This window comes from Epinephelus moara, chromosome 5, assembly GCF_006386435.1.
Source record: "Epinephelus moara isolate mb chromosome 5, YSFRI_EMoa_1.0, whole genome shotgun sequence".
In the NCBI taxonomy this organism is placed as follows: domain Eukaryota; kingdom Metazoa; phylum Chordata; class Actinopteri; order Perciformes; family Serranidae; genus Epinephelus; species Epinephelus moara.
In genome coordinates, this window is record NC_065510.1 from 10,422,661 (window position 1) to 10,446,004 (window position 23,344).

Genomic DNA, 23,344 nt, shown 5'->3' on the forward strand with positions numbered 1-23,344 from the left:
AGTAGTGTCCTCAGCTTCTCAGTAAGGTCAACTCCTCACTCCTCCATAGCCTCTCACCCAAATATCGTCACTTCTGGCACCAACAAAAACAAGATGGCGACAGCCGAAATGCCAAACTCAGGACTTCAAAATGGGAGTCCACAAACCATTGGGTGACTTCATCGAAGCTTAACCCATCATTTTTACAGTCTATGGTGGAAATGCTGCAAAGGGTTGCCAAAAAACAAGCTCAATCATCTCACAAAGGTGTCATGTCATCAACTATGCCCTCAACCTCTTGATGACAAAGTCAACTCATATATTACATCACTTTAAAAAACATTGATATATTACATATCAGATGTACAAATGTAATAAAATCCATGATTTGCAGAAACGCACAATGCAAACATTCTTCTGGCAACAGGGTTGCAGATGTATTAAAAACTGAATTAAAAAACATTAAAAAGTAAAAGATATAAATCTTTCATATTACATTTTGTATATATACAACTTTTCATATTTACCTTAAAAATTGTTAAGCACAAATATTGTACTTAAACAATATGTTGATTAATAGCCCAAAATGTGCCTTGCACTCCCTCCTTAGATAAAGGTCGGCCATGCTTGTTGAGAAAGGGGTAGTGGCTCTACAGCAGTCAACCTTGGATGAGGTGGAACAGCGTGATTGGCTTATAGACATCCAATTAAATAAGTTTGTTGATTTGGGGGGAGTCAGATGACAGTAGCCATAAATCTAGACATCCCAAAAAAAAGTTAAGTCCATTGGACTGGTCAGGGGATCTGAATGGGTTCATACACCTGTTAATTGCAGCAGACTGAAGCACATTTTCTTTAGCGCGCACAGACACAAACCAGACTGCAGATTGCCTCTGACAGAGCATAGTGCCTCAGTTAACCCTTAACACCACAGTTCAGGAGTGACTTACCTTTATGAAACGAAAGATAAGGGAAGATGTGCCACAGCAAAACTGAACGACGTAAAATCCTGCAGGTCTCAAGAGCATTTCAGGCACAGCACGTGTCTGCCCAAAATCCCCAAAGTCATTAAAGGTTGTTGTTGAGTCGTAATAAATTATTTCCTTTTGAAAAATATGTCCTGGTGAGAAAATACAATTGGAACAAGTGGGATTATTACACCCCGCTGGGATTTTTTTCTTGAGAAAAAAGGAAAAGTTTGAAAGGATGGACACAGGAAAACGTTTTTTTTTACACTTGTAGTTTGCAGGAAATATCTATATCCTCTTTTTGTTTTTCAATAAATATAATTATGAACCTATAGCCGTTAAAATTGGTTGTTTACATATCACTTAACACGAAAGTTTGCCATGCTCCACTGGCTCCTGTTTCATAATTCCCTGCTTTACTGTACGGTTCTGTGCGCTCCTTGTGCCCCGGCGCTGCGGCCTGTCGCTTGTGGTCCATCACCGGGCCGCGCTGTCCCGGTCGGGGGCCGCGCTAACGAGCTCCTCCTCCTCGTTTTGGGGATTTACCCCGGGGCGCACTGACCACTGGACGCACCGAGGAGGCTCCGAGGATTACTGCCATGCAGCCGACCGAGCCGCGAGTTAACCGAGCTTACGCCAGGGGATATCAGAGTTATGAGCTCTTTGAAGACACAACACTGGCGCGCACAGAGAGGACTATAGTGCTAAGTGAAAATGTGAAGTCGCTTCTCCAGTGGTGCCAATTACGCACAGAGATGTGCTGAGGTACATCCAAGGAAACAACACTTTAAACGGTAAGCAGATATTCTTTCAACAAAATACATTATTAGTAACTTTATCATCTGTTCATTTGGTGTCATTTCATCACGTTAATGGGAACACACTTTATCTGTGAATCAAATGAATGACCCGAGAGTTTTATAGATTCTTAGGTGAGCGATTTTGTCAACTTTAGCTTGGTCTGTTCATGTTCATGGCCTCTGACCCTCCTGAACTTGTTGCATGTTTTCACCGCAGGTGTAATTACAGAGGTGGCTGTTTGTGTCATACATCTCTTTCTTTGAGGACCTATAATCTGGCTGTCACCAATGACTGTCACCTACACAGCCAGAGTTGCAAACGCCCGTTTCTGTGGCTTCTCCAAGCTGCTGCTGGCCTGGAAAGGCAGCATCTACAAGGTGCTGTACAAAGAGTTCCTGGCTTTTTTTGCCATGTATACCGCCATCAGCATCACTTACAGGTAAGAAAGAGAGGACAGTTGTAGGAAACACTGTCTGCTGAGATATTCACAGATGCTTTGACTTACTGTCATTGTGTGCCACTGTTACTCTTTTAGATTTTTCCTGTATGATGATCAGAAGAGGTATTTTGAAAAGCTGGCAATTTATTGCAACCACTATGCCAGTCTCATCCCTATGTCCTTTGTACTGGGTAAGCACTAATCATGTTCTTGTCATCTTTGGGAGAATAGAGGAGGGGGCAGGATTTGAGCTTCATCCCAGACATGCTTTTAGTGTGACTTTCTAGATGAGAGAATGATTTGCTAAATAACACAGGAGTGAGCAAAAAGAAAATGACACGAAAGTCTTGTAATAGGTGTCCACGTTAAGGACCACAGCTCTAGATCTTAAGACCTCTGTTTCATAAGCATAGGGCACACATGCATGACCTTTGCTGCACTTGAGATATAAATACATCCACTGCAGGTGATGGAGGGAATGGTCGCATTCTGATTTGATAATTAGTATACTGATTATCTGACAATTTGTGAGCATAACTGATTGTTAATATGGTTCATGGCGATACTGAAATTTGGGAATCAATCTAGATATACCAGGCAACATTTTCTATCACCATTCTCACGGAAAAATGTTGGTTCCTGGTTCTTTGGCATGGGTTGAGGTGCTACATATAGTACTGAGGTCACACAGAGAACTTTTTAAAGCCCCTGTGAAGTTCTTAAGAGGTTTTCTACTGGTTCTTTACCCAGTAAACTAAACTTACCTAAACAAACCTGAAGAACCAATAGAAAATATTTTAAGCTTCTGTATCATTCTTTAGAGGTTCTCTACTGGTTTTTCAGTTTAGATTAGTTTACTTCATTGGGGAAAGAATAAAAACACTACATTAATATAGATCACAAACAGTGTCTCTCAATCTTTTGCATGTGCACAAAAATATTCCAGTTTTGAAAAGGTAACGTTATGTTTCTCACTAAGCATTTAATACAAGACTCTGAATCTTTTAAGTCAACATTTCATTAGAAATGATTAATAATCATTCACGTCTTAAGTAAAAGTACAATTCAGAAGCGTATTTATTTGTCCATGGTGTTATGTGGCATCATTTAAGGGCCCCAGGCTCCAAAATGTAAAAACAATGGGACGCCCACTAGCTCACCTGGTAGAGCAGGTGCACCATGCACAAAGGCTATGTTCTTGCTGCATTTCTGTTGCTCTTAAAGACTCCACAGTGCATTTTCTTGCAGTATGTACTGCAAGTTTACCCAGTTAATCTGTTTTTCATATCCTTCATGCATGTAAATCAGCTAAAATACTTGCTAAAGCTTACATATGCATGGCTTAATAGCAGAAATGATGCAACAGTAAAGCCAAAACAATTTTATGTATAGCAGGGGACAGTATTTGATAGGAAATTTGACAAAAAACACCTTTAGCACGTCCTCTCAGGTCCGATCTCCCTGCAACTCTCCTCCACTGCTGTTTCCAGGTTTCTATGTGACCCTGGTGGTGAACCGTTGGTGGAGCCAGTACACCAGCATCCCGCTCCCAGACAGGCTCATGTGCGTCCTGTCTGGGGGCCTCCAGGGGAGCGATGAGAGGGGTCGCCTGCTGAGACGAACCATGATGCGTTACGCCAGTCTGTCTGCCCTGCTCATCCTCCGCTCTGTCAGCACGGCGGTATTCAAACGTTTCCCCACCATGGATCACGTGGTGGAGGCTGGTGAGTAGGTACAAGAACAGGGGTGATGATGGAGGGTGGTGGGGCCCGACCTTAGCCAACAACACCCGCTGCGATTTTGCAGTCAGTAAAATGTGATCTTCCAAACAAGAATTAAAACTAAATAACTACCTCTATCTCAGTAGTTACTATTTACACTGAGCTTTATATGTCAGATTAACCTTTTCACGCTGTGCTCAGAGAGCGTCAGGAAGTGCTGTTTATGGAGTGATGTAATCAGTTACACGCTCACGTCATCAGTGTGTATTGTTTCCTCTCCTGTACGTTCTCTACAGCAGTGGGCGGATAAATCACAAGGACAGGCACATCTTGAAATTCACTGGAGATAAAAGAAAAGTTCACACGTCACTTACAAGTTCATGAGACGCCTGCTGTATTTTAAATTTACTCTGTTAGTTTCAACTTTTGGTGGCATCAAAGTTTGATTTACACCCTGACTTTATGTGTTATTAACAAGATGTCAGCAGTAACAGATTATTTTTAACAAGCTGTGTTTTAACTGATAGAGCTGCACTGTCCATTTCTTGACACATTCTCACTCACAATATGACTTAATTGGAAACGATACAAGAAAAGTTCAGGCAAACACTGGTTAAATCAGATCATACTAAACCAGATTTTACATAAGGAATAAAATAATCTGAGGTTTGACATTTTGCTCTGCTGTTTGTGCAGGATTCATGTCAAGAGAGGAACGAAAGAAGTTTGAGGGTCTCCACTCTCCTTATAACAAATACTGGATCCCCTGCGTTTGGTTCACGAACCTGGCGGCTGTGGCCCGCTGTGAGGGCAGGATCAAAGATGATCACACACTCAAACTACTGCTGGAGGTGCAGCATTACACACACACACACACACACACACACACACACACCATTACACAGGCCCACTGATGATGAGAAACAACAGTTCTTGTGTTTCAGCTAAGATTCAGTTTGCAATTTATATTTACACAGACATTAAGACAGAAGAGATAAATGCTGTGAAGTGACCTCAGCATGTCTCTGTATTGTATCTGTGTGTGAACAGGCACTGAATGCGTTCAGAGGGAAGTGCAGCATGCTGTTTCATTACGACATGATCAGTGTTCCTCTGGTCTACACTCAGGTAAGTGTATATACACTACATGGAAAACTGTGTCAATATGAGAGTTATGAAATCACATACTTATAGCCAAGTCTCACTCCCAACTCATCAAATACCGATGATTAGTCAGTGGCCTGTCGGTGTCAGACACCAACGAACCGAAGCACCCTTCAGTGGTGCTTCACCTTTTTTTTCTAAACCTGCTTTTGTGCTCTTGATGCCTTAGGCCCAGTTCAGACCAAAGATTCACGACAAGTTGAAAATGTTGTAGAACGCTGCAGAGAAAAGTTGCAGTGGTGTGAACTGGCTGTCTGACCTTGACTCAAGCAGGCTGATGGTGTCTGCAACTCTGCTGGTTTTATAACATAAAGCTCATAACGTGTTTCTACAGCCAGTCAGCTTGTAGTGAAGTCCACAAGTCAAGTCAAAATGACCACAGACAGTGTGTTCATTTGCTGCGGCAGGTGCTCCGTCCAAACCGTCTGTTTCCATCCTTACGGTGTGCTAATGTCGGACGGTGGGTCACTGCTGCTGCTCGCTGTATGTGCTTATGCTCCCCCATACTCGTAAATTTTCATTGACTAACTAATTGGTACTGCTTACTTATATTATTGTGGTGTATTTATCATGAACACAGTCCATCTGATGCTCGTTTTGTTTCTGTTTTTCGCCGTTTCATCACTACTACAAATACAACTGTAGCCAGTATCTCACTATCAACTATCCTCATTCATATTTTAAGAAGCTACAAATTATATTCAGCCATAGAATAAGCCTGAAAAGCTGGAAATCAGAATGAAAGTACAGGGAGTTGTTGCATAGAGATGATACATTGTCTCATCTAATTGCATCGGTGTGAACCGGCAGGTTTTCAGAACGCTGCAAAATGTGTATTGCAAGTAGTTGCCTGTTTCAACTCATCTCGTTACGAATCTTTGGTCGTAACTGGGCTTAAATCTAAGTAAAGAAACCCCTATTTTACCTACAATGTAAGTTTATTAAAAAAAAGACTATGCATTTAACAAGCAGTATTTTTACGTTTCCTGTAGATATGGAAGTTCATTCATTCGATTCATTGTTCTTCAGATGGGCTGGTTGTCTTTTTCCTTGAAAAGACAAATATACAGCTTTAGTTTGACGGAGTATGTTGATCATAAGGGACAAAACCTTTAATGGGAACAAGCCTTCTCAAGTTTAGGGGAGACTGTTGGATCCCATTTTCATTAAGACATCTTGAGGTGAGAGTTCAAGGGACCTCTGACACGTCAGTTGTTTCCTTGCCAAAATTTATGAAGTGGTTACACATGATAATCCACAGATTGCAGAGCAGAACTGCGCCCACCAACTGTATCACTACGCAGAAGGAAGCGTGCATCTACTCATGGATGAGAGGCTTGTGACAACATGAGATGTAAACATTAGCTAGCTCAGTGGTGCTAGGTCGGCTAGCTGTAGATGCACACTTCCTTCTGCGCTGTGATACCTGCATTACGTCATATAAAAAAATTGTGGGAGGTGCCATATTGTTTACCGTGTGGAACAAACAAATAAAAATATGAATGAAAAATTGTTTCATAACCTCCATATTTCCCACAGGTGGTGACTCTGGCAGTGTACAGTTTTTTCCTGGTGTGTTTGATTGGTCGCCAGTTCCTGGACCCCAATCAAGGTTATCCAGGTCATGACCTCGACCTCTACGTGCCCATCTTCACTTTGCTACAGTTCTTCTTTTATGCTGGGTGGCTCAAGGTCAGAGAGAGAATCACATATGATATATTTTGATACCTGAACATAATCAATCAATCAATAATTCATGAAGTGAGTTTGTCACTTCGTCTGTTATGTCCTGAAGGTTGCAGAGCAGCTGATCAACCCTTTTGGAGAAGATGATGACGACTTTGAGACCAACTGGCTGATAGACAGAAATTTCCAGGTTTCTTTTTCTTATTTGCTTTGTTACATCTTACTATATACTCTTTCAATATATTTGTGTGAACGCCAAAAATGCCTCAACAATATCTGTCTAGCTGACATTTTTTAATCCCACATGAAACATCAGAGGCTATATCACCTTATTTATGTACAATACGTCTATAATGTGATCTGTCTTGTGCTCTTTACTCCCAGTGCTTTATCAGTGTCTGTGTGTCTTTCTGTGTTTTGTTCTGCAGGTGTCCATGATGGCGGTGGACGAGATGTATGGAGATCTGCCGATGATGGAGAGAGATCGTTACTGGAATGACTCCAACCCTAGGCCTCCCTACACTGCCGCCACTCTCTTTGTCCTCCGCAAACCCTCCTTCCAGGGGTCCACTTTCGACATGGCGTGAGTCTTTGGGTTTTACCTTCTTGTTCTTCGTGTGCTCAACTTGTGATTGTGACACTTTCAGTTTGAATCCCCCCATTGGGTGGGAAAATTTGGGTGATGAAAGTGAAAGTAGTAGTGTGAAGTTAATGGGGCTGAGAAAGAGTGAAAATGTCCAAACACAACATAAAACACAACAGCTGTAGAGTATGCTGTATCATAGACAAGTGGAGTTGCTTGAGTTTTATGAAGACGTTTCACCTCTCATCCAAGAGGCTTCTTCAGCTCTAACAGACTGGTGCGGAGTCACAGGCTTTATGTGCCCTTACAGAGTCGTTAAGGTCACGAAAAAAGGTGACAACTCTGAAACTCAGAGCTCACATGTGACCCCAACAATTCTGTAAAGGTTCACACCGCACCAGTCCGTTAGAACTGAAGAAGCCTCTTGGATGAGAGGTGAAACATCTTCGAGAAACTCAAGCAAGTCCAGTTGCCTGCGATATACCACTTAAGCTTACCATGACCTGGATGACTGAGAAGCTTCACCAACAACTGTACATTATGATATTTTCAAGAAAATAATAAGGTAAATTATTTCGACATCTCTTGACAGGATCCCTAAAGAGGAGATGCACTTCCAGCCTCTGGAGAATATTGCTGAGAACATGGAAGAGTCGGGCAGTCGTCACGCCAACATGGCCCTCTTCAACCGCCTTCTCAACGCAGCCCCCTCCCCCACTGGCTTCATGGGAGGGGCTCTTCGCCGCACCTCAGCACAGCTCCAGAGGCTACGCCACTCTCCCAGCATTGACCAATGCACCAGCGATGATGACGACGATGAAGGCGGTAAAATAGGTAAAGGTGGGTCTCTGCCTTCAGGGCTGGGGCAGGACACCCAGAGCACTGTGTGCAGCTTCAGGGAGGAGGTGAGCGCCAAAACGCCTCTGCTGGAGATTCAGTTTGGTGCAGAGCAGGAGAGGCAAGGAGGGCATCCTGCCGTCTGTGAGAAGAGGGAGGTGAGTGGAGTGGAGGGGAAGAGTGATGAAGAGTGGCAGATGTGGGAGGAAAGAAGGAAGGAAGAGAGTACAATGGAGGAGAGCCAAGCTCCTGTGTCACTGCTTCCTCCACCCCCCCAGTCCTCAAGAGAGACGACCACTCAGTCAGCCTCTGCCACTCCCTTCACCTCCCGTCACCCCTCTGCCTTCCTGTTTCACCCAGCTGTCCACTCCAGTCTGGAGCACTGCAGCTCCCAGCCAGCTATCAACCAGAACAGAGCTGTGCCCACCATTCCCAAACCTCCCTTTGGTGGAAACAAAATGTCATTACTCACTGTGCCGTCTTACGACGAACCTCAGCGCTTTCGCAGTGTGAGCATGGGATCAGAGCTCACTGGGTCCTAGGTGGACGGTGGATTGTGATGTTCCCATGAACTTTTGACTGTTTGAAACCATAATGATCGATTCAGTGCACGTTTTCAAGAGTGAAATTAGTCATAGATATAAAACTGTGCTTCCACTATTACTTTGAATCTGCAGCACTTTTGGAGCAGAGAGAAAAATGAAAAAATATTAAATAAAAGACAATGTTGAACTCCCAGATTTTGTTTCGAGAGGCAAAATCCCTCCACCTCTGCTGGACCACCAGCAAGATACAATATGACACAAATGGACATGTAGGTGACATGGGACATCACACGCTGACTGCTGCAAACTCCATACAGATAGGCCCCAGCTGGCCAGGGGGTCAAGGAGGAGTGTGTGTTTAAAAATGTGTTTGTTTGTTGTTGTTTTTTCAGTTATCTGCACATTATATTTTAGAATATCAACATATTGCCTGTTATTAGGCTACTGAAGACTGTACATGTATTTTATCATCAACCTAAATTTGTACTGAAAAAACAAAAAAGGTGCTGAAATGAACAGACAAAAGTGGGGGACAGTTTTACTTGTGGACTTTATTTTCTTTGATTACTAAAATATCCCTGTAAATAGATTGATTTCTAATGCATTATCTGTCGTATTTTCAGACTTTATTTAAACAAACTTTGAATGAAATGAATGAGAATACACAACTGTTTTACATTAATGACAAAATTAATATGTTTTGCATCATTTCTAAAGGAAATTGTATCTTATCTACAAAAATAAATGTATAAATATTATACAATGATGAATGGAGCAGACAATCTGGTGATTATTGACAAGCACATTTAGGTATAAAACAGCTAAAGACAGTAATTTATAACATTAGCTATTTTGTTTTTACATCATCCTAAATATAACTCCAGTTCCAGCATTGACCAGCAGGGGGTGATAGCAGCAAACCAAATAGAGCACAGACAGTGATTTCATGGGGGGGGAAAAAGACAGAAAATAAGCACCTTCTTCCTCTATTTTGCTTTCCATCACACCTGTGAGTGGGCTGTAATCCTCCACTTGTCCCTGCAGATGGAGGCTCCTACCTGGGCTGCAGCTGGGGGGAGAGCACCCTCCTGGCCTGGGTGGACTGCCTCTGCTTGGCCAGGAAAGACTGAGTCGGGCCTGGAGGTCTGGGGTCTTTGCACAAACTGTGCTGCTGCAGAGCTGAGGACTGCAGGAGGCAAAAACAATCTATCAGCTGTTAGCGAAAACACTATAATACTAACATTTAGACATGTTGACCAGCCTAAACTGACATCTGCTATCAGTAATATAATAAGTAGCCCATTACTGGCTCTACAATTACTCTCCTATACCAGCACAGCGTTAACATGGTGTTTAACACTTGCCTTGGGGCCAAATTAGCTCTGCGTGTAAACAAATAACATTTTTAAACACCTAATAAAATGTCACTGTGGCTTGCTCGTGGGAGGCCAGTGAGGGAAAGCATAAACCTATGGGTACAATTTGCCATCCCCCCCACGAGGCTCCTCATATGCAGGTTAAAACAAGATACTTAACAGTGAAAAAGACGTCAGTAGCCTACAGGGAAATGGCCATAGCACATCAAATTGCGGAGGAAAAATGCAAAAAATCAACAAAAATCATGTATTGTGTCATCTAAATTGGTATACCCAGACAAATCTTTTTAACTTCCATGCACTTGTGATAAATAGCACTTCAACAGGGGTCATTTAGTCATTTAGTATGTTGTCTTAGGTGTATAATCACCTGAAAATAAGAAACAGCGTGTTTTCGTTTCCATAGCTGTTTCAACCTACATAGGGAGCGAGTTCTCGTCCATGTGGTCTGCCATGTTGCACCCCCATGTTTCTACTGTAGCCCAGAATGGACAAAGCAAACACCGGCTCTAGATAGGGACATTCAGGTTTTCATGTCAGCCACTATAGTTTGCAGCCCCTCTACAATGAGCGGTGTCAGAAAACCAGAGATGTTTCTTTTAACACAAAACTGCTTTATTCAGTGTTTTTGCCAGTTTTAATCACCGGGTCCATTTGTTTTTGTGAGGAAGAGACCTCCGCAGATAATGCGGCTCCCGGTAAAAACCTCCTGAATGTCTGGATCTTAAGTAATTAGCTGTCAGGGCTAACGGCCTGTCTGCAACAAGCCGAGCAGCATCGGAGAAACACTTAGATGTAACGTCAACGGCCTGCATGAAAAATTCGACTCTCACTTAAAACCTCCTGAACAATCAACACTGAAGGAATTCTATTTAGGAGAAGTTTCAGCTACAGTCCTCAGGCAGATGCCATCAAATCCCCCTAAATCCCACACACTGCTCCTTTCACTGAAGTGTTTTAAGGGATACAGTTTTAAGGATACCTTTCCTCATGTACTCACCATGCTTTGCCAGGCTGTGAGGATCAGTTTCTCCTCTTGTTCCTGTCTGGACTTCATATCATCACCCTGAGTGTCCTGTAGCGGTCGCATTTGAAAAGTCATTTTACAAAATCACTTTAACACAATGAAATGAAACGCCCAACCCAACAACAACAACAACAACAACAAAAAAGTAGTTCAGAGAAGTTGCAGAGTCTGGGTGGACATGAACTCACCTCTGGGGCAGCTGTTGTCATCGTACCAAACGGTCTGGCCTCCTCGTTGCTGGTCATTTTTCAACATGTATCTCAAAACCAACAAATCCAACCCGAATGTAAGCAAAGAAATGTTTGCGTGACTGACCGACTTGTACACCAGCAGCCCCCTGATCTGCCTCTTCTGACTGCAGCTCAGCAGTGTTGCTCTTGGCTGTATTTTGCAGCGGAGGCCCTGGTTTTGTTGTGTGGCAGACAGAACAATATGTAGAGGTGCTGCAGGCTTAAATGCTCTGGCTCCTCGCCACAGTCAAAGATGCCATCCTGCTGACTCCAGCACATTCGCTGTCGGACATTCATTCGTCGGGCTGGGAATTAGTAATCACCATAACACAATGCAATTAGCTTGACAATAGAAAATGACATTTAGTATATTAAGCTGGGTAAGTTAAATTCATATTGGCACAGAAATCATGACCTTTTAAAAGAATAAAAATACATTCATGGTGTTGACAAGAAAATATGAAATAATTCTTTTTTATTGTTTTGTCATATCACGCTTTTATGTTACTACAAAAATCCATGAGTTAGTGTGCATGTTGGAGTGTCTGTTAAACTGCGTCATTACTAGTTTCAGTGACCCAGAAATACTGTATTTCCCCTAATTATCACTTGACCAGCATCAAAGGCCAGCTGTATCAGTTTATCTGGCAACATCATGCAACAGAGAAAATGTCTGGCCACTGGTGGCCAGTTCGCCTACTGGAGCAGTCGATTTCCTGCCTCCCAAAGACAGTTTCTACAAAGGTCAACCCATTCCAGTCTTTGTGCCGGCTTCAGGGGAAATGTGGTTTATGTTTTTGTCATTAAGTGTGAAAACACAAGTGTGGGGGAGGATTTCAAAGAACTGTGTTTGTGTGCGTGTTTCTCTGGAACCAGGAGCAGGCAGGCTTACTGAAACTCTAATTTAAAACTGTAGTCTGCAACTCCTCACAAATGATCTGACCATATTTACCACATGTGTGTCTGTGCATCTCACTTATCTAACAGTTTGAGTGCGTTTGCTGCTGTGAACCTAAAGTTTGAGGGATTCTGTGGAAAAGAAAATGTGCTCCTGAAACGGAAAAAAAGTAAGAGAAACAAACCACAGAAACAACAATGTGGCTAACAAGTTACAGACAAGTTACTTGGAATCTACCCCGTATGATGCTGCGAATGTTTATCCTCTTATGAAAGAGATCACAAGGTCAGGAGAGGCACACAGAGATGCAGATTCCTGTTAGCTGGCAGGACCTGAACATCTGTTGTGAAAGCTTCCTCTTTCTGCCATCGAATGAGTTTCCTAAAGAGTTCTGCTTCATCACTATCAATTTCCGCACATCAGCTCACCACATGAAGCTTTTGAAGCTGGAGTTTTAGAACAGGCACCAGAAATACTCATAAATATCCTTCAACCAGAGGTGGGTCACACATGTGCAAGCAAGTCCCAAGTCTTACTTTCGAGTCTCAAGCGGGTCCCAAGGTACTGTCAAGAGAATCAAGCAAGTCCTCTCTATAGAGAAGTGCAGGAATGAATTCTAAAATATGAAAATGAGTTAGTAGTTTTGCACTCCCAGTTTCCTCGTCTTGAAGTCAATCGGTTTATGAATGGCTTTTTGGTGAGAAGCCTGAAATGAAGTCTGTGATTAAACACAAGCTTAAGAGACTTGCACGTTTTGTTCGACAACATAAAATATGTCAGTAAATGCACCACTCAGAAATTTGTTAACCTTTAGGTGCCTTGAAAAAGCCGGTTGCTGACAAGTGGCTAAATGAGACTACAGAACGTCATCGCACCGAACATAGCTTTACAGCCTGGTTGTATATAGAGCCATCCCCTTTCATGTTAGTGGATGAGACATGGTCCAAACTAAAATCCCAAAGCATATGTCAAATAAATTTTTCCCAAAGATGGTTTCTGTGTTCTATGTTCAAGTGTTCATTTTTCTGATAAGCTTGGTTTTAGTTGGTTATTTGATGTTAATAAAGGGGGACTGAGGTCATAACTGACAGCTGTGTGTGCCAATCAGTGTGCCCGCTATCAGTGGTGCTACTCTTGATTGGTCAGACAGGTGTTTGGCGGAAACCCGACACTGCTGGAGATTGCTACTGCGCAGACTAAGGCTCCAAATGACGCCACCTGTGCAAGATGGCAGCGGCCGTATCCGGGATATTTGGGATTTGTCTTTGTAAAGTGGGGGAAGTGGAGACACATCATCCATCTTTATATACAGTCTATAGGTGGCGATGTTAAGTCAAGCAACCGTGATGTCGTTCATTTATAGCCTAACATAAGCTTTTTACTTCTATTGCTTTCAGGCTTCAAAAATAATTAAAGTGGTGTCCATTTGTAAAGTTTATCTTGCTGGACAAAACTTGTAAGTATCATAAACTTCTGTTTGCCACAGAGCTTATTTTCTGCAATAATCCAAAATCCAACTGAGAAATTCTATCTGCTCGTTGATGAGGAAACCTGGGTAAAGCTAACTTTGGCATCTGCCTACAAAAATGTCATCCCTTGATAAGACAAGCAAGACAAGTCATTGCTCAGGTCAAGCAAGTCAGGAGTCAAGTCGAGAAATTTTGATGACCTACAATCTATTAAATTAACTGAAAAGAAAAATTCACGTACCTTTCTTTGTGGGTTTTATAGTGATGGATGAAGTGGGATGTTGGTTGTGTCACTGATTTTGAGCTGCAGACCTTGCTTACCGCTGTTTTCTTCTTACTAACGTTATTGACAACATAATTCCAAGTGTAATTATTTTAGTTGCCTCATGGATAGCTGCCTCATGTGTTGGCCTCTGATGGTCTGCAGCATCCTAATTGGCTGCCAAGGTAACGCATATTGAGCTGGAAATCCCTCATGTGAATCACTCATCATGTGACAAATAAAAATAAGTTTCAAAAACAAAACTTAACTTTTCAATATATTGAAAAATGCAAATATTTAATGGAAAAACTTCACATCCTTTCAAGTCATCCATCTAAATTCTTAGTCAAGCGTCAAGTCATGAATACCCAGCAAAGGCATGTATTTTATCAGCGTTAGTCAAGCAAGTCTCAAATTTGCAACTCAAGTCTGACTCAAGTCAAGTCATGTGACTTGAATTCCCCACATCTGCCTACAACTAAAGGAAAATTATGATTTATTATAACTTAGGTTTTATTTTTGCAGTTTTGGCCATCATTTTTATTTTTTATGATAACATTATACTCACAATAGAAACTGGCTGCTGAGATGTAAGAAAATGGTGACCTCATTATAACAAAAGGAAATGAAACACAAGAAATGAGACAGGTTGTTAACGCCCCAAAAGTTTAGCCAGATCATCTAAACTACTTTGTTTTGATCAACCTGACAGTGAGTGCACTTGAAATATCAGTAAGTATAGCCTTTCATTACACAGTCAAACCGTGCATATAAATCAACTGTAAGTACAGGAGGTCAAGGTGAAGCAGGAAGTTGGACTTTAAACTGTGGTAGATTACAACATACAGTTCAGGTGATAATTTTACAGTTCGTCTTTGAGCTCACTTCCAAGTAAGGTTTGTTTCATTCATGTCTGATCATCTGACTGTTTGTCATCGCTGACTTTTAAGTGAAGTCACCGTAATCAGAAATCAGCTGAGCGAGGACATTGTTATCAAAACCAATGGGAACAAAAGTATGAAAATATGACAAAACTGAACAAAACTGGAATTTCCCCTTAAAATATGACATTTTGCCAGTGTAACATCTAGATAACACTGATGTATGATAGAGAATACAGTGTGGTAGGGGCATCCCAGTGCAGAGCACGTACACCATTAAGACTGAGTCCTTAGTGCAGCGGCTGAAGTTCGAGTCTGACCTGGGCCCTTTGCTGAATATCATCCCTTCTCTCTCCCCAACCTTTCTTGTCTGTCTCTGCCACTATTTCAAAAAGGCAGAAATTCTTTAAAAGTAAGAATACAGAGCAGTGTTACATTCAAAGACAGTTTGTAAAATATAACAGAATTTCAACACTGTAAATATGCAAAAAAAAAAAGAAGCCATACATGTTTTCTCCTCGATGATGTAGGAGTTGGTCACTTGGAAGTGAAAAGATGTTGTGTTAAAAATAAAAAAAAATAAAAAATAAACTGTATAGAAACAAACACTGGATGGCCAAAATAAAAAATCTTTAACAGTCCATAAAAATTGAAAACAACATAAAAATACAAAAAGGCAAAGAAACAGGAAATGTCTCCTGATGAAAACACCTACATCCACAAAAAAAACAATCACCCACACACAGTTATGCCACATTCACACACTCACCCATAAAAAAGATCATTAATATGACTGCAACAATATTTATATTGATTTGTTTGTTGAGTGAAATACACACACACTGTTAACAAACTCAACGTGAGGCAAAACGGGATCCAACGTGTTCTTTCAACTGAATAAACACACATGTGCCTCCACACAGTGTTTATTGTACCAATTCTAACCCTGTACTTTCACATTTGTTTTTGTCTGGTGTGTCTCTATGTGTGTGTGTGTGTTTCGGGCACTCCCTGTTTCACACACCCTGCTTCACAGAGAAGTACTCACTGTGCATAAGGACCTGTCTGTCTGGTTCTCGCCGGTCGTGTGTTTGTGTGTGTTTATCAGCCCTGTCTGTTACGAGCTGGTTCTCTCTCTCCGTCACACACACACACACACACACACACACACAGTATAGTATCTTTTTGGCTGTCTGTACTGACTTTGTTTAAACAAGACTACTTTATCAGTATTGTCTGGCCCAGAAAGACAGAATGAATCAACTGTTTGTTAATGGTCTGTCTGAAATCTTAATGTTATCAAGATGGACAGCAGTAAAGACAGACTTGTTTGTGATGGCCGGTTAAACATGTGTGGGTGTCTACAATAATCATTGTGTGTAAAGCACACAGTAGATAACAGATTTGCAATGACTTTTTTTATCTGTATCTAAAGGAAGTTGGACATTTTGGGATTTGGTGTTCATATGATAGGCTAACATGAGCTAGCTAGCGTGGCTTAGCTTAGCTTAGCACAATGGCTGGACACAAGGAAACAGCTAGCAGTTAAAATAATCACCTAATTAACACATCATATATTGTTTGTTTACTCTGTTTTAATATAAAAACAACACTATGTGGTTTTACAGGTTATCGTGAGTTGTGCTTCCTGGCAGCAACTTCCTAATATTGTTGTACCTGTCGTTGCCAGGCAACGAGCGGAGCCTGCATGAAGTCACTGCTTCCATGTAAGTCACCTCATGCATTGAGTAACCTTAAAAGTCGGCCCAGTGAATTAAAAGTTATTTTTTCTCTGACTCCAGCTGCTGCGAGAGGCAGTAAAACATGTTTATTTTATAGATACAGTTTACTAAGAAAACTTTAGCTACCGTCCTCTACTGACCAATCAACAGACTGCAGTGTTCACAGCTCCACCTTTTAGTACCAGATCTGTGTGCTAGGTACCCCAACAGAGGGGGGACCAAAAATGGGGATGGTACGGTTTCATTGGTACCATCCATAACTTTTCACAGTGGCAACAGAAAAAAAGCGTACTGAACTGAACTGAACTGAACTGTACTGAGCTGTACTGTACTGCTCAGTGGAAACAAGGCTAAATAGTCCTGCAATGAATGCAGGTTGTTTGTACACTTAGGTTTTTGTCATACCAGTCGCCAGGAAAAAATGTTGGCATTTTACATTTCTGCTAATCAGGAATATGTTACATTTGCATGTTATCGTTTAGTAGATATGTTGAAACTTTACATTTTTACATTTCAACAATGCTGTGGTTACTGTGTTAGGTTTAGGCACAAAAAACACTTGTTTAGGGTAAGGAAAAGGTCATGATTTGGCTTAATAAAACCTGGTTTGGGGCACAATCCTGACTGGAGAAGCTGTCAATGTCTCGTTACAAACAGCCACTTTTTGATGCACAATCCCCGGTGTGAAAAAAGGTGATGTGCCGCTAAAAAAACATATTTGGTAGCTAAAAGCCACCGGAAACAGCGAGGAGCGCTAAAAAACAACTGGTTTTGTAGTGTGTTGATCTTTAACAGTTGTCCGCAGTGGCCTGCAGCTTGGTAGGCATCTTTTCTCAGTCTGCTCTGTGTCCTGATGCCATTTAGACTTTTTGAGAAGACTGGACTGAGTTGTAGGCTATTTGTAATATATTAGTTTGTTTGTCTTTGTTTTCACTCCTGTCGGTCTATTATTAAGAGGATTGTGTTTTCTGGGTTTTTGGGTTTCTGTACTGTGTTCTTTCCCCTCCTGTGTCCCTGTGCTGCCTTTCCCTCATTTGCCCCTCTACACACCTGCCATGCATCAGCCTCATTAGTCCTTCCCAGCTTCAGAGCTTTTCCCAGTCAATCAGCTCCCTGCCCATTCTGCTGCTTAATCACCTGTTTCCCCTTATCTGACCTTCTCTGCCCTTTTTTTGTCATCCTCTGGCTTTCAGTGTGGTCTTTGTTGGATCCTTTGTTTTGTTCTGTGATCATCAGTTTTGCTTTTCTCTGTGTTTACCTTGAATAAAAAGTGATTTTCTTCCAGTTCCTGTTGCCTGCAGTCTCATTTGGGTCAACCTGCTCCACAACACATGACATTAAAAGCCTAGGTGTCACAGCATCCACTGTCCCCTCCACCTCCCGATGTCAACGTAAGCTCATATATTTCGTCACTTTAGAAACATTGATATAATACGTATGAAACATAGAAATGTAATATATTTGTGGTTTGCTGAAACGTACAATGCCAACATTTTCCTCTGGCGACTGGTCTGTTTTTTGTATGGATTAAACAAATCTAACAGGTTCATTAATAAGCTTTAAAGGTGCAGATATGGAGATTATTGTTAGCTTTAGACAGTGCAATAATAGTAATGATAACTATTTGTACAGCACAGTTCATACAGCAAGTGCACCTCAAAGTGCTTTACATAATACAATGAGAAAAAACACATAAAAATAAGATTCAAATACATCACATACTCACACACACACACACACACACACACACACAAAAAATATGAATTAGGTTTGATACCAATTAATTAAATAAAAGCTACAAAAATGCAAGTCTGAAAAGATAGTTTTTAAGAATTCGTTTGAAGCTGTCTACTGAATCAGAGAGTCTGACGTCCTCTGGAAGGCTGTTCCAGAAACGAGGGCCAATGACACTGAACGCAGCACCACCGTACTTTTTAGTTCTACTCCGGGGCACATTTAATAGACCAGAGGTGGAGGATCTTAGGGATCTAGAGGGAATGTATTTGACCAACATGTCAGATAAACAGTCAGGAGCCAATCCATGAAGAGATTTAAAAACTAAAAGCAAAATTTTAAAACGAATTCTTAAATGAACGGGAAGCCAATGAAGAGCCTTCTCGATGTTTAGTCTTGGTGAGTAGACGTGCTGCTGCATTTTGGATCATGAGTTTGCAAGGCTGTTTTCAGTCTGCATGCTAAGCTATGTGAACTATTTCCTGGACCCAGGTTCATATTGAACATGGTATTGATTGACAAACATTTTCTTGCCTTATATCCCTTTTAATTGTCTCCTCAACATGTTAATTACGTGTCTTAGTTACTTACACATATAGGAGACTGCCCATTTGTTACAACAGCCCAAAATTCTAAAGCTCCGTTGGTCCAAAACAGGTCCCATTGGACTGAAAGCCCATTTCTCTGACAGCCTGTTACTCAAAAAAACTAATTCTCATTGCTCTTTAGTCCTCTCTTTGGAAAAGTTACATTTGTACCTTGTTTTCTAGCAGATATGTTGGACCTTTACATTTTCAATGCTTTGGTGAATGTGTGGTTAGGTTTATGCACAAAAACCACTTGGTTATGGTTAGGAAAAGATCATGATTTGACTGAAAACACCCACGTTCTGTGACTCAAATGCTGTTGGGAAACTCAAACTAACTGCAGGCAGTGTGTATTTTTGGAGAAACAAGACTTTGAAGCAATAGGCTTTTGTTTTTGGGATTATGGGCTATCGGAGAAATGGGCTTTCATTCTAGTGGGGCATTCAGCTAATGGTGCTCCAGAATATTGGGCCGTCTGATGGCATGGTACTAACATACATATGGTATTTTAAGAGTCTGTGTGCACATAAACAACTATTACCTGGCTCTATATATACAGTGATAATCATATTTAGCCGCAGTGGTTGCCAAATTGGGTTCAACATAAATATCAGGGATCCAGATTAAAAGTAACTATGTTTGACTCCCTAATCATCAGCACAATATAAAGATTTAAGGACTATTCTGTTCATAGCTTTTGCCCTTCACTCTGCTGGCATTAACTCACCGTTATATAATTCTGAACCTAGTTATATTTAACAACAACAGTTTTCTCTTCTCAGATGTGCATCCAAAGGATAATTTTTTAAATCTAATTAAACAGGGTTCATGGTCTAATGTGGAGATATCTTTCTTGGCAGGGGGGTGAGCTGGGGGTGGAGGTGAAGAGTCTTTGATGTGAAAAGGCTTGAAACCCCCCACACACAGTGTGCTCATTGTAGGATCGTTCCTGAGGTTCTGATCTGACAAATAAATGCTGGATCCCCAACAGGTGTCTCTGTTTTCCCTGTGTTACACAGCGAGTCCTCACAGTGTTTACACCTCAGTGCCACAGCGCAGTAGGCATTTTGGCCGCCGTCTGTTTCACTGCCAGCTGCCACCTGCAGCACCGGCCTTGCAGCTTCCTCTGTCCGGCCACACCACTATTTATGTCTGGGCTGCAGCCCTCAGCAGCGGCCAGCGGCAGCAAAACATGTTTTTCCCTCTGGGATCTGAAAACTGGGCAGACGAGGTCTCAACAGTCAGACTGCAGGTTATTATCTCAGTCAACCTGAGGATGTTATTATATCTGAGGGTAAGGTGGAGCTGATTTAGGATTTTAGGTGCCAGCAGATTTCTGCCGCACTGTGAGCAAGATGGATTTTAAGGATAACTTTGTTTTGACATTTAGATCAGTTCTCATATTAAAGTATCATGTTTGTGTCTTTTCCTGCACACCATCTTCTGCCCCAAAGTGCATATATTACTGCTGACTGTTGTTCTTCTTCTACCACATCTACTCTTAGCCTGACTCCACACCTCTGAATCACCACCCACAACTCTGATTTACTCAATTCAAAATAATGGAAATAAATGGCAGTTCAGGCTAAATTAATTCTTCTTCTTTATATAAATAAATTCCTCTGTGGTACATTTAAAAGACCTTTGACTTCAGAGATTTGAGAGCACTGAATGTATAGCTAACTGGCTTCTGGCTCCAGCTATATATTTACCTTACAGACATGGATTTTGTCTTTTTCAAGAAAGCAAATACGTCTGTTTCCCAAAATGTTGACGTATTTCTTTAAAACATAAATGGTCTTATTTTAATTCTCATCAAAACATTCAGTGAATTCTCGTGCTCCATCCCAGTTGCGAGGACAAAATGTTGGCATTATAAGTTTCTTCAAACCACAAATGCATCATTTGAATGTTCTGTACCAATCAAATAAATGTTTCTAAAGTGACCTTGTGTATAACCTGACTGTAACTCGCAGATGAAGGGGATGGTGGATGGCGTGCCAAGCTGCAGACCACTGTTTGAGACCAACAAACAACAAAGCTGGCTATGATTTCGTGACCCATCTCTGTTTTTTCAGCAGGGATAATGGCACAAAAAGCACTTGTTTTTACTGAGACATTGCTGCTTTTCCAGTAGGGATTGTACTCTGAAACTGGGTATTTTAAGCCAAAACATCATCTTTTTCTAACCATTACCAAGAGTTTTTTTGTGACTAAACATAACCACAGTTTGTTGAAACATATCTGCCACAATGTAACGTGCAAATACAACATATCCGTGGTTTGAAAAAATGTACAATGCCAACATTTTTTCTGCCGTTTGCCTTGTATGAAAGCATCTGTATTCATTATGTTTCTCCACTCATTTATTGAGGGTTTGCCTTTAATTTTCCTTCCATCTGTCAATGTTACATTCTATATATTATGTCAAATGGTCAGGCCAAGCCCTATGAGGATGAACATGTTGAGAAATCCAGCAGCTGCAGGGTTACACATCTGCATTGAGAACAGATGGAGAGAGGAGGAGGTGGTGTGGGGTCTGGGACAGCAAACAAGTGTACTTGAGGGCTGAGGGGTGACTAGTTAAGGGCCGACTCCCCGCCCTGACCTCTCCTCCTCCTCCTTCTTTTATTCCTCCTGTCTTGCCTGATTCCATGTCAGCCCTGGGCTCCCTGATGGGTGCTGACAGTAACGGCTGTCCTCCGTCCCCTAACCCATCACCCCCACCCATCCACACCCCTCCCCCTCCACCCCCTTCCTCCTCTTTCCTTCAGTATGCCCCTGTGCTCTTGCCCGTGCAGCGCTGACCATGGTGACCTCGCTTTGGAAGTTGCCATCCCGCGGCCCAGCTCAAGGCTTCTTGGGGGGCGAAATGTCTGAGCCTGGCTGTCAAAAGCACATCCGGGACGTGATCCGCCACCCATCTATGACTATTACTCTCTGGTGGACAGTTGTGTTTCTCAACGCTACAGGCAAATCACTGCATGTCTCTGAAAAGGACAAGATGGAGTTTTACTGCTTGTATCAATACCTGTCTCGTGACTCGACTGACGTGAAAGATTTTTGGCATGAGTCAGTTCGACACCTGTGTTAAGACAGCGATGACACAATGTATCACTAGTAAAGCGATAACCACATGTCAATCACTTTTCTTAAACTAGGGTGTGGCACAGTCAATGAAACGCATATAAGCACGTACACACGCATACACTCCTTCCCACTTCCTGTTGCGCAATTTCATAAACTACCAATGTGAAGGCTGAACTCGTTGAACTGGATGGAGGATGGCAGGTAATCAGCACAGAAGCCGACGTGGAAACAAAAGTGGAGCACAAACAAACACACACTCCACGCTGACATGGGTCAGTAATGATGAAGTAAACTTTAAGAAATAGCAGATGAGAGAGAAGAAAGTGGAGGATGTCATCTTTCGGTAGGGACATGTATTATTCATGCTGTCAGCGGAGACGTTGGTGAAGTCACAGGAGTGTAAGTAATAGCGTGTGTCACATAAATCAGCAGAAATGATGACCTCATTTTTACCACATAACTCCCTCCACCCACACACACTCTTTATAGAGCTCCAGATGCATGAGGGTTTACACACACTCAACACCTTAGAAACATATGTGCAATTAACGTTTGTCCTCTGGTTTTTTTCCTCTGTGTACAATCAGACTAAACAGGTAATTTTAATGCAGATATATCATATTAAAGGAACAGTTCACCCCAAATCAAAAAAACATATTTTCCTGTTACCTGTAGTGATATTTATCAATCTATAGAGATTGTTTTGGTGTGAGCTGCTGAGTGTTGGAGATATCAGCGTGAGAGAGATGGCGCTCAGCTTGTGGTGCTTTAAGTGCATTTAAAAAACTCAACATTAATGTCTCTTTCCAGAAATCATGACCCAGTTACTCTTACACAGACCTTGTTGTGAGCAGTTTCATGTAGGAACTATTTTCTTCCTACTGAACTACACCCACCAACGGTATCATTGTGCAGAAGGAAGCAAATCTTCACATGGATAAGAAGATCGTGCTTGTGACAGCGTGAGATGTAAACATTAGTGGTGTCCTCATTGGCTCAGCTGTAATGTTAGCTAGCTCAGTGGTGCCAGGTGAGCTAGCAGTAGATACACATTTCCCTCTGCAGGGTTATACAGTTGACGGGTGTAGTTTGGTAGAAAGTTTGGCTGTTGAGTTTGTTAGATGTATTCTTTTGGCACTTTAAACACCACGAGTCGAGTGCCATTTACTTCCATTATATTGGAGAGAAGGCAGACATCTCTTTGACACACAGCAACTCACACCAAAAAATCTAGACTGCTTAAAAGCAGTACAGGAAAGAGAAAAGTTTGTGTTTTTGATTTTGGGTCGAACACTTAAAAACCAGTCAATGGTGGAAGAAGTATT

The 23,344-nt window shown here is 41.7% G+C and overlaps 2 protein-coding genes across 2 annotated transcripts; one reads left to right on the forward strand and one right to left on the reverse strand.

The window, feature by feature from the left end:
- Positions 1 to 1,670: 1,670 nt before the first annotated feature.
- Positions 1,671 to 8,741, forward strand: best2 (bestrophin 2). The gene is made up of 10 exons (XM_050044651.1): positions 1,671 to 1,741; positions 1,965 to 2,187; positions 2,284 to 2,378; positions 3,678 to 3,911; positions 4,605 to 4,759; positions 4,959 to 5,036; positions 6,612 to 6,764; positions 6,868 to 6,948; positions 7,187 to 7,341; positions 7,934 to 8,741. The coding sequence occupies exons 2-10, from the start codon at positions 2,036 to 2,038 to the stop codon at positions 8,718 to 8,720; spliced, it is 1,890 nt and encodes a 629-aa protein (XP_049900608.1). The 5' UTR covers positions 1,671 to 1,741; positions 1,965 to 2,035; the 3' UTR covers positions 8,721 to 8,741.
- Positions 8,742 to 8,818: 77 nt separating this feature from the next.
- Positions 8,819 to 11,661, reverse strand: LOC126390377 (protein Hook homolog 2-like). Its single transcript, XM_050044652.1, has 3 exons — positions 11,315 to 11,661; positions 11,100 to 11,174; positions 8,819 to 9,909 (listed from the first exon to the last, which is right to left on the reverse strand). Exons 1-3 carry the CDS (start codon positions 11,369 to 11,371, stop codon positions 9,778 to 9,780), a joined length of 264 nt encoding a protein of 87 aa, XP_049900609.1. The 5' UTR covers positions 11,372 to 11,661; the 3' UTR covers positions 8,819 to 9,777.
- Positions 11,662 to 23,344: the final 11,683 nt, after the last annotated feature.